This window comes from Ziziphus jujuba, chromosome 2 (genome assembly GCF_031755915.1).
Source record: "Ziziphus jujuba cultivar Dongzao chromosome 2, ASM3175591v1".
NCBI classification, from domain to species: domain Eukaryota; kingdom Viridiplantae; phylum Streptophyta; class Magnoliopsida; order Rosales; family Rhamnaceae; genus Ziziphus; species Ziziphus jujuba.
Genome location: NC_083380.1, coordinates 23,778,951 through 23,790,479, shown reverse-complemented (window position 1 = coordinate 23,790,479; position 11,529 = coordinate 23,778,951). Strand labels below are relative to the sequence as shown.

The 11,529-nt window shown below is 36.2% G+C and overlaps 2 protein-coding genes across 2 annotated transcripts; both read right to left on the bottom strand.

The window, feature by feature from the left end:
- Nucleotides 1–9,267: 9,267 nt before the first annotated feature.
- Nucleotides 9,268–9,801, bottom strand: LOC132800468 (putative ubiquitin-like-specific protease 1B). The gene is made up of 2 exons (XM_060814179.1): nucleotides 9,545–9,801; nucleotides 9,268–9,429 (listed from the first exon to the last, which is right to left on the bottom strand). Exons 1-2 carry the CDS (start codon nucleotides 9,715–9,717, stop codon nucleotides 9,291–9,293), a joined length of 312 nt encoding a protein of 103 aa, XP_060670162.1. The 5' UTR covers nucleotides 9,718–9,801; the 3' UTR covers nucleotides 9,268–9,290.
- Nucleotides 9,802–10,102: 301 nt separating this feature from the next.
- Nucleotides 10,103–11,328, bottom strand: LOC132800823 (uncharacterized). The gene is made up of 3 exons (XM_060815129.1): nucleotides 11,163–11,328; nucleotides 10,978–11,073; nucleotides 10,103–10,857 (listed from the first exon to the last, which is right to left on the bottom strand). The coding sequence occupies exons 1-3, from the start codon at nucleotides 11,307–11,309 to the stop codon at nucleotides 10,363–10,365; spliced, it is 738 nt and encodes a 245-aa protein (XP_060671112.1). The 5' UTR covers nucleotides 11,310–11,328; the 3' UTR covers nucleotides 10,103–10,362.
- Between the last annotated feature and the right edge of the window lie 201 nt (nucleotides 11,329–11,529).

Sequence of the window (11,529 nt, the reverse complement as noted above, 5' to 3'; positions counted from 1 at the left end):
CGGGAACCAGTTCGGGTTTGTGGGTGAATAAGAACCGGAATTCGGGTCCGTTTGTAGGCATAGTTAAGAAAAGGGGAATTTGGCCCAATGCCCCCATAGAGATGAGCTTCATGATTTTTACCTCTTCATTTGCTATTTTTTTTTTTTATACTCTTTCAACTTTTAATAATTCCAAAACACCCTTATATCCAAATTAAATAATTTTTTTTTTTATTTTATGTTATTTCTTTCTTTTCTTCACCCGACTGTTCTCTTCTCCTTCATCACGCTTCTCTAAAGCTGGCTCATCTCTTCTCATTCATCCATCAAGCTTTCTTCACCTAGTTGCCGTTTTGCCAAACAGTCCCGTTTCGTCTCTCCGATCACCAAAATTCCATACAAAGAAAGAAATTGATGGTTTGGCATTCGAAATTAGGGTGTTGTAAAGGAGAAGGACATGGATTTGTATACGAAGCTCAAGTGTGGTACTGCATGGCGAAAGCAGATGCGTAAGCTTGCTGTTTCACTTGGCCTCTCTGATAAAATGTCTGGTCTGTTTGCTTCATTTTTCCTTTGACTTTTCGATTTGAGTGGTTTCAAGGTTTATTTAAAACATTTGTGGGGTGTGTTTTTTTTTTTTTTTTCCTGATTGCTTTTGAGATAAGTTGGAATCGAAATTAAGGTTATGTTTTTTTGTTTTTACTATTTCTGTAATTTTTTTCCTTATGCTTTTGTAATTTTTGTTTTAGGTAGTGTTCGGTGTGCGATTTGACGGTCTGATAATGGAAATCGGCAAGGATTCGGGAATGGAGGACGGGGATTTTGTGGTGGATACTTGCATTACACATACTCTACCCTCGGCATTGACGCTTGAGAAGGGATTAGAGAGTATCAAAGATGCTGTGGGGAAGTTGAAGCTGAATCCTCCTTCTACCTCCAATGGGTTCTTTCGGTCTCAGGAACTGGAAAATTCCGTATGTGATTTTCATTTCACATACTATGTCGTTTTTTTTTTTTATTTTCATTTCATATGTGATTCTGTGAGGATTTCTAAAGGTCGCTGTGCCTTCTAGTGTAAAAGATTTGGATTGGTTTGTCTGTCAGTCAGAGTCTTGCGAGGTTTTCCTTCTGTTTTTATGTTGAAGGAAACAGAAAATCATGATTGTATGTGAATGAAACCGTTGGAGTTTTTGGAATTGGGTCTGCTGTTCACTTTACACGGAGTTCTTCTTCTATCTCAGGAGAGAAGACAACGAGCAAAAGGTTTAGATTCTCATATCTCTTATTTCTCCCTCATCAAAAGTGTCTCCTATGATGATTTAAGGGTTGCAGTTGGTTTTTGTTGTTTGTTGTTTGTTGTTCATTTTATATATATATATATATATATGTAAAAGTAATTTTAACTTTATTAGGACAAGAGTTCCTTTTTTCCGATTGAGGTTGATGGCTGAACTGGTTAAAGTTGGGGGTTTGTAATACGGTTCCCCAACTCCATAAAAGAAAAGGTTGCCCTTTGAATAGTTAGTCTGAAAGATGGATGTTTCAAACTTCTATTTGGAGGGTCATGGACAATTTTGGAGCTATTGAGAATTACGGCTTACCCTATTCCATTGACATCAAGGTGCAGGAGGTTATGTAATCATTTTTTCAAGTGGCTTTAGGCTAACGAGCGGAATATGTGTTAAATAAGAACCCAAGATTTGTTAGTTATTTTGTTGAAAGGTCTATTTGGAAAATGATAAGGCAGAAATGAAATTGAATATTAACGTGAACTCTTCATTGGCAATTATGTAAGGAATGTTTCAACATATATGCTAAAGGCTCTAAAACATTTTATGAAATTTAGAATAATTTTGTCCATTTATAGGAAATTTGTGGTTGGTATGAAAAATTGATTAAGTAATAATGGTTAGTTGCTTATGGTTATGCATCTAATTATGATGCAAAATCTGTTGCCTTTAAGGTTCCTGCATGTTTGATAATTTGCATTTGGTATTGCAAATATGATGCATACTGTAGTGGCAATTTTTTTATCTGCATTTAGGTGTACGTTGTTTTGCATGGATACTTGGGTCTTTTAGATTTGTATGAGTCTTTTCCTTGACAGCTCTAAAAATGGTAGCTAGATGCTATTAAATTTAAGTAATGTTTGTGGTTTCTCCATAGATAGAACAAATGAGCTCTTGCAAAACAAGGGTAAAACTTCAACTGTTCATTAGTCATAGTTTTGCATGTGATAGTTATTTAATTTATTGCTTTACGTAGTTGCATGTGATACTTATTTAATGTATGTCTTTGCTGTACTTAGTTGCCTGGTGCCATTGCTTATCTTTTTATTACCGTAGTTGTGTTGTGTAATGGTATGCTTTTTCTTATTCTTCTACTGTTTGTTATTTATTTATTTTTATTAATTTTTGGTTATTGGCATTCCAAAGCATTGTTGAATGTTGATCATGTTGATGTTTTGTTTGATTTGTTGCATCTGTGATGTGTAGTTTGTTCTTTGCTACATATTTTGTACTTGTTAGATTACTGGTGGATGACTTTGATGTTGCACTTTGGAAAGTTGGCAGAGGTTGACAAGGAAGTAGCAAAAGAATTTGATGGAAAACATTTTGACATTCTTCCTTTTTTCGCTGTTTTGAAGATTTTGGCATCATTTAGCAAATCAGTCTATGAGATTGGATTTTGGTTCTATACAATTCATAGAGAGGAAGGGATATTACTGGGTATGAGCTATTGCCTCAATTGTTAAATTTGAACCTTTATACTTCTTTATGAATACTCTAGGTATTTAATTATTTTCTTTGAAACTTGTATGCTAAATATTGTAACTAACTGCAGATATTTCGTTTGATTTCATCCAGGTATCAAATCTGTCTCCGTTTTAGTGGAGGTGCCCCATATGCTTTTAATGCTGTGACTGAAGTTTGGCATTATACCAATTGTGGTGCCAGTTGGTGTTCAAGATTTTGACATTGATGGGGAACATTGGGTCAATTCGGGATTGATACCAACAGAGGCTTTTGTAGGAGCTGTAATATTATCTAGTTTTTATTCATAAAACACTTGTACAATTTCCTCTTGCTAATTCAGATTTTGTTTTTAGTTTTTGTACATGAGTCTCGTGTTAATATGATGTGTAAGAATCCAATTTCATTATTAAATTCTCTATATTATTTGATATGTGGAAAAGCAATAAATAAGAAGGATGATAATTTAAATGGATGGTAATTGAGTTCTCAAATATTGGCTCTCTAGTTTCTGACCATTAAAACTTGTTTGAATGGTATGCATTGAAATGTAGTTAGTCTTAGATTGTAAAATGTGATTCCTAGCTTGCAAGCTTCCTCCAACCACTTTTAAAATGCGGCTCCATGGTAGTATGTCCAAACGAGAGTTGTTAGGAGGAAATTAATTGTGCACTTGTGGAAACTATTTAAATAAATGGATATGAAAGTGTAAAATAAATGTAACAGTTTCCCATTTCTCATCTACCCTCATTTCTCATTAACTGTCGAATAAAGTGGAAAATATTAAAAGAAGTTTTTTTACCATCTCTCATTTCTCATCTACCCTCATTAACTTCTATCCCTCTCTCTTACTCTCCTTGCTACCACATTAAATGAATCCTGTGTGTCTTCCTCTCTCTTTCTCTTTTGTTGGTTACGTACCTTTCAGCCTTTCTTTACATTGATGAACCATTGCAGAAAACACAATACCACCTTCAGTTCAGTTCACTCTCCCTGTATACCCCTAACCTTTTTTGATAACAACAAGACTGAAAATCTTCATTGTGGAGTCCATACATTTCGAAAGGGTGTAATTAAATTGTACGTTTCTGCAGATCAAAGTTAAAGATTTTTTGGTATGTGTATATATATACATATATATATATATATATATAAATATGTGTACAGATATGTATACATTTTTCCCTTATATTGGATTCATTGTTTGTCACGTTTTGACATGATATATAAGTGCAAGTTCTATGTTGGTGCTATTTTATGTAAAACAATCCATAAATGGTTTGGAAATTTCCATTTGATAATTACAACCTTTGTTTGTTACATACGGTCCATCAGTAATTATGAAATACTTGATTGTTGGAAAATTTAACGGCGGTTCCATCGGAATATTTAATTTTTCCATTTTCTAAAAGCAAACCGATTGGACAATCGAATTTGTCCACTTCTCTAATGTTATTGTACACAAATGACATGCTAAATGTAACTATATTTATGATGTTTAACAAAATAATCCACAGAACACCACATTGTCAACATTGCATCCATTCAAGCTAACGTTATGTTATGATTTAGCACATGTGCCACAAATTTGACATCTTAATCTACTTGATCCACTATGTTTGTCAAGAGTAGCTATTCTACTAGGTGTTAATATGCAACATTTAAACAGCATTTGTACTCATTTACATAAAATGCATTTGTATTTTATCTTTACTCATTTACTGAAAATGCATTTATATTTGTATTTAAAATGCTATTCTACTCATTTGCATTTAAAATGCTATTCCACTAGGCATTAATAACATAATTGTTTGGCTTATTTTCTGTACTCATTTACTGAAAATGCATTTGTATTTTTTCATTACTTTTGCTTCAGGATTATAGTTAAACCTTCCAGCAAAGATTCTACGATTGCAATTATTTTTTGTCATACGACCTCACGAATTACCACAAGCTTATGACAAGTAGATATTTAGTATGTTTTGAATTGGTAAACCTTTTGTGCTCAATGTCACAAATTTCAGTTTTACTGTTCTATGATAGAACATGGAGTGTATGTTCTGAAGGTACCTGGAGATACCAACATCAAAGAATGAAGATTATACGTATTAAAAGGAATTGTACGTTGGCAGAACTTGAAGATGTTGTCTACAACACTCTCAACTTAGATTCTACACAACATCAATTAATCTTCAAGTTCATATACCATGTGTGTTTGTCATGTGAGCCGTACGTTGTGGAAAATGATGAAGACTACAAAGTTTTATAGAAGAATATAGTTCACACAGACCTTAAGATAGATCTCCACTTATTGTTGATGGGTTATCCAGGGTCCCACAGAGTATTAATACTGCTGGATGTGTTGTATAGGATACCTACAAGTTCAGGATTTATGACTATTGCCCCACTATCTGCAGTTCCCGAGACAGCTACTTGTACCTCTGATGCTGACATGCAGTCCCCAATGACCGAACTTCATATGCCAGAAACTCAACCTGGATTCTCTAAAAATCAAATTTGTGAAAACAATGTGCAATCTATAGAACATGATCATGATAATGAGTGCTTCGACATTAATGATTTGAATGAATATCGTGGACATGATTATGATCAAGATGAACAATTTGAGGTTGAGGTCAACACTGATCGTAGTGAAGATGGGTTACGAGACATTTGTTGGACCTAACATTCGGGACTGTCAACTGGTGATAGTCCACATGGTGAGTCTCCTTATGGTAGTAGTCCAATTGATAATGTGAATGATGATGTGCTTGCCTCTCCTTGTACCAAAAACCATGTGGACATTCAACAGGATTCTACCGCAACCATGGCTGAACTTAGGGTTAACCATCGCTCCTCATCTGTCAATGCCCATGAAATCATTCGAATCAACCAACTCTTTGTGAGTAAGAATGCGCTACAGAAGAAGATTAGTCTTTATGCACTAAGGAGAAATTTTGAATTCAGGATCAAGAAGTCAGATAGAGTCCGATATGAGGTTATATGTGCAAACGACAATTGCATGTGGTGAATGCGTGCTACCAAACTACATGGTGATAATGCAGAGGCCTTCATGATTAGGGCCTTCAAGGATGAGCATATTTGCTCTTTAAATATCATGAAAAGGGATCATCGTCAAGCAACAAGTTCAGTGATCGGAGACATCATCCAGCCAACGTTTGATGGGATTTTAAGGCAATACAAACCTCGAGATATCGTGCATGACATTCGCTCTAATTACGGAGTAAACATAAGCTACAACAAAGCATCGGCCGCTAAGGAAGTTGCACTATCAGGTTTGTGGGACACGCCAGAAGATTCACATGCAAAACTTCCTTTATGGAGTCACGTTTTGAAGAGCAAAAATCCAGGCACGTTTACTCAAATTGAAACTGACGATCAAAACAGATTTTTATATTTTTTCATGGCACTTGGAGCTAGCATTAGAGGGTTTCAGCATATAAGAAGAGTCGTAGCTGTCGATGGAACTACACTGAAGAATAGATATAGAGGTTTGTTATATATTTCATCATGTTTGGATGGGAACAATCAAATTTATCCACTTGCTTATGGAATAGGCCCTGGGAGATGGATGCGGCTTACACGTGGTTTTTTAAGAGCTTTAAAGAAGCGTTTGGGGATGATCCGAATATAGATTTCATATCGGATAGACACAAAAGCATTGCAAAAGCAATACGTACAGTTTTCCCTAATAATCACCATGGCCACTGCACATATCATCTTGGTACAAATTTACATGCTAAGAAGTTTAAAGGTAATGTCAATGCGATTATATCAACTTTTAATGATGTAGTTAGAGCATATATTGTTGAGGAATTTGATAAGGCCATGCAGCTTTTAGAAGGGGTTAGTATTGAAGTTGTACAATATCTCAAGGATGCAATCCTTCAAAATGGGCTAGATCACAGTTTTCAGGCAATAGATACAACATAATGACAACTAACATTGTAGAGAGCATGAACTCTGTACTTATTGATGCTAGGGATAAACCTGTTTTTCCATTACTAGATCACATTCGTGATGTCTTGCAAAGGTGGTGGTATGAACGTCGAACTAACGCAGCTGCAATGCAAACTCCTGTTACTAATTGGTTGGAAAAAATCATGCAAGAGCGCTCAAATAATGGTAGAAGCTTACGTGTTATGCCAATGAACTTATATGAGTTTCAAGTTGTTGGCCATGGCATGTTCGTTGGAGTTGTTAACTTAGAAAATAAGACGTGCTCATGCAAGGAATTTGACATTGATGGATTTCCTTGTGTCCATGCAATTGCAGCATGTAAGCATCGACATATTTCTCCATATTTCCTTTGCTCGGCGCATTACTCAGTTGACTCACTCCGTGATGCATATTCGGAAACCATATATCCACTTGGAGATAAATGTCAGTGGCATGCTCCAGATGATGTCATAAACCAGGTTGTACTTCCACCTCAAATTGGCAAACAGTCAGGAAGACCAAGAAAGAAGAGGATTCAATCTCAAGGAAAGGAGCGTCATCAATATAGATGCAGGAGGTGCAAACAGATTGGTCACAGTAGCCAATCATGCTCCGCCGTCATACCTTTTGATAGCACTACCAACCAACAGCACCATTGACCCGAAGGCCCATCAATCGCGCGATGCTATATTCAGACAATGGGGCCATGTTATGCGGTATGCGTGTGTATGCAATGTAGTCAGGAATGCAATTAGTTGCTCAACCGTGTAACATGTGTTTTGGCATAATAGATGTTGGTTTTATGTGTTCTTTTGTTGTCAAATTCATCTATCGTATTGTTTTGATAACATATCATTCCGTGTGCAGTTTTTGGTTCAGTTGTTTGTATGTTTCTTACTATTGCACGGATGATATTACTGCCCAATGGTAATGACCGATGCATCGTCGGTAATTGACATTTGTACACCGCCGTAAAAGAATCACCACAATTGCATTCGACAACTTCAATCATGTGTGTTCCAACCAATAACATGCTAAATGTAGCATTATTAATGATAAATTCTGTCAAAGTAAGAGATCAAACGGCATTAAAAAATGAAAACGTTCAATTTTTTTTTGCTTCAAACATTACCGTACGTTTCATCGATAATTACCGAAACCCCAGTGGTGCTCACATTTTACCAATTTTTTGGGGCCCACAAGTCCTCTTACGTGTGTTAAATGAAAAAACATACAAAATATGGATTCTAAAATTATCCTAAGGAGGGAAAACCCCAAAATCTCTGAAAAAGTTCTCAAATTGGTCAAAAAAATACGATGACTGTAGACCTTTGGTAATTACCGATGAAACCTTCGGTAAGCAACATATACTCTCTGGAAAAATTACCGTAGGTTTTGTCGGTAATTACCGAATCCCCTATGGTAATCACATTTTACCAATTTTTTGGGTCCCACAAGTCCCCTTACGTGTGTTAAATGAAAAAACATGTAAAATATGGATTATCAAATGATCTTAATGAGAGAAAATCCCAAAATTGCTTAAAAAGTTCTCAAATTGGCCAAAAAAATATGATGAGTGTAGACCTTCGATAATTACCGATGAAACCTTCGGTAACCAACAAAAAAATTTTCCAGAGAGTATATGTTGGTTACCGAAGGTTTCATCGGTAGTTACCGAAAGTCTACACATCGTATTTTTTTGGCTAATTTGAGAACTTTTTCAGAGATTTTGGGGTTTTCCCTCCTTAGGATAATTTTAGAATCCATATTTTGCATGTTTTTTCATTTAACACACATAAGGGGACTTGTGGGACCCAAAAAATTGGTAAAATGTGATTACCATAGGGGTTTCGATAATTACCGATGAAGCCTACGGTAATTTTTCCAGAAAGTATATGTTGGTTACCGAAGGTTTCATCGGTAATTACTGAAGGTCTACAGTCATTGTATTTTTTTGGCCAATTTGAGAACTTTTTCAGAGATTTTGGGGTTTTCCCTCCTTAGGATAATTTTAGAATCCAAATTTTTCATGTTTTTTCATTTAACACACGTAAGGGGACTTGTGGAACCCAAAAAATTGGTAAAATGTGATTACCATAGGGGTTTCGGTAATTACCGATGAAACCTATGGTAATTTTTCCAGAGAGTATATGTTGGTTACCGAAGGTTTCATCGGTAATTACCGAAGGTCTACAGTCATCGTATTTTTTTGGCCAATTTGAGAACTTTTTCAGAGATTTTGGGGTTTTCCCTCCTTAGGATAATTTTAGAATCCATATTTTGTATATTTTTTCATTTAACACACGTAAGCGGACTTGTGGGGCCCAAAAAATTGGTAAAATGTGATTACCATAAGGGTTTCGGTAATTACCGACGAAACCTATGGTAATTAAATATTTTTGCCAATTGGAGAACTTTTTCGGAACATTTAGGGTTTTGATGTTTGGGGGCATTGATGAATGTATAATTTGCATGTTGTTGCCGAAAACACCCATTAGCTGAGTATTTGGAAAAAAAAATGTTAATTCATATTACCGAAAGCGTTTCGGTAATTACCGCAAGACATTATATAGAGTGTCATAACATTAAACATACGATCTACATTGAAAGTTTATTAAAGTACAAATCAACAGCATATTTTTTTCTAAATAACATAATGTCTTGGGGGCCAAATGAAGGATTCTCCTCGCTACTCTTATATTCAATAAATTTCAAAGCGTAGACGCCACAATCACCCCTGCAAAATAGCATTAATGATTAGCATTAATGAAAACCAACCACGTGTATTTCCACACGTAACCACAATAAAACAACAGCAATAGAAGTTGTTTGAAATGATAACACATTCATACCCATTATCTTGGCGGGGTGCATCTTTGATCATGGTCATCGTGAATGGCTCTAAAGTGGGAGGCACGTCCAGATTCTTCTCGTAATATCCCCCATCCCTCAATAGGTAAGGCAGCATATACGTAAGGCATTCTGCATTGTTCAACTTTTTATTCTCGACATATTTATTTCCCATATTTGGATCGTATAAATCAATATGTCGGGCCTTCAAGTCCACACATGCTGCCAACCAATGCGCGCCTCCATTGTTGACAGGGATATACACCTGCAAATTAGAACATAACCTCGTTATCCACAAAATAGGAAACTTAGTGAGAATTTTTTCAAATATATGTAGGGACTTACATAATCACATCTCCACCACGGCACGCTAGGTTTGGGTGACTTCCCACGCACATAGCAACAAAGGGTCGCATCACATGAATATGTGCTACGAGATGCCCTCCATATGGGATAATGCCCTTTGATGGATGACTGCCAAATAATGAAATATATACAATATAAAATATCATCAATATAACATTAAGCAACGCAGTAACATCCCATCCTCTTACCCAAAATAACACGTCTAATATGGAATAGGTGTGGGTGAACATCTTCTCATTCTCAAACCGCCTTTTTCGTATGAAATACAAAATAGTGTCAATATGCTACAAAACCACATTAAAGGAAGTAAATAACAAGTGCAAGGTGATAAATAAAACATCATTCCAAACGTAGGAACACAATGATTTTACATGAACATAAAGCATATAACTGACATCGGAATTTAACCATCCTTCAAAAGTAAGTAGCTCAGCAAAAAATTTCTTTCCCACTGTCATATAAGATGTACACACGGTTGCTTCCTTCGGTGCCACCCTATACCACTCATCGAACGCCCTCTCCTTCGATGCATCAATATGTCGATTAAGATTAAATTTGACCTTCTTTTTACACGGGTCGGTGTAAGTAGAGATGACGTGATGTGACTGGTGGTAAACTCTACCGAATCGGCTTGTATCACCAACGTTATGCGTCCAATCTTCCACCTCAATCTCAGCTGATGGTCATGATGTGGACTGTCAGCTGAAGCACCGATATCCCACCTGAAATGCAAAGGCCGATATGGCACCAAAGCCCAGGAATCCTCCACATAGGGTCCTCCAGGTACAATAGGCTCAAACGGTGTAGTACAATCATCATCCTCCTTCCTACCATTGGAACCGTCTATGGGTGCATCAAATTCTTCGGCTTGCTCTCCAAATGACGGTGCCACGGGGGATGATGGTCGAACCGAAGATGACGATGAATGGCTGCACATATGATGTTCGGCCTGTAAAACACAATGGTTATTTTACAATTCCCAAACTCTAACAACAAATAATTGCTGAATTACAATATATAATTTAATAATGCTGAAACACTAAAGTATACTAAGTTGTCTAAATGATACCTGATGCTTTTGTTGGTCAATAACAGAACTAAGCATCTTCCTTAACGATGCCATCTCTTTATTTAATTCATCAAATTTTGCCTCTAAGCAAGCAAGCTAATCAATATCAATATCCAAAACATAAGTCAACATATATTAGTACAACATATGAAATACAAATTTGCGTCCAAGTAACAATTGCATACCCTGAAATTAGCATCTAGAGGGCCACTAGAATGCTCCTCAGCTTTGGATGCATCTTTAGCGCCAACAGTGGCTATTGGTGCTACAAGTGGAGGTGACGTGTAGCAAACTTCATGTATGTTAACTGCTATTGTTCGCCAGTAATCCATAGTCTTCTCCTCATCGGTAGCATCTAACCTTCAGTGCACAATATACTACATGAAACGAAGAAAGGAAAAAAAAGTAAATTTGGAAACTGACTATGGTAATGTAACTTGAATGTAGTCGTACCATGTAGTCTAAAAAAAATTTGCCTTACATTGCTATTTAAGGTGAACCAATTATGGACAGCAAAATGGTTCGGTTGACTTGTAGCATGCCATCCAAGGA

What these genes read in the sequence shown, in the direction of transcription:
- LOC132800468 (XM_060814179.1), bottom strand. Translation starts at nt 9,717, where the DNA reads ATGGGAAATAAATATGTCGAGAATAAAAAGTTGAACAATGCAGAATGC. An exon ending in GCACCCCGCCAAGATAATGG is followed by an intron (nt 9,430 to 9,544) that starts GTATGAATGTGT and finishes GCTATTTTGCAG; the next exon opens with GGGTGATTGTGGCGTCTACG.
- LOC132800823 (XM_060815129.1), bottom strand. Translation starts at nt 11,309, where the DNA reads ATGGATTACTGGCGAACAATAGCAGTTAACATACATGAAGTTTGCTAC. An exon ending in CTCTAGATGCTAATTTCAGG is followed by an intron (nt 11,074 to 11,162) that starts GTATGCAATTGT and finishes GATATTGATTAG; the next exon opens with CTTGCTTGCTTAGAGGCAAA. An exon ending in TTGACCAACAAAAGCATCAG is followed by an intron (nt 10,858 to 10,977) that starts GTATCATTTAGA and finishes TGTGTTTTACAG; the next exon opens with GCCGAACATCATATGTGCAG.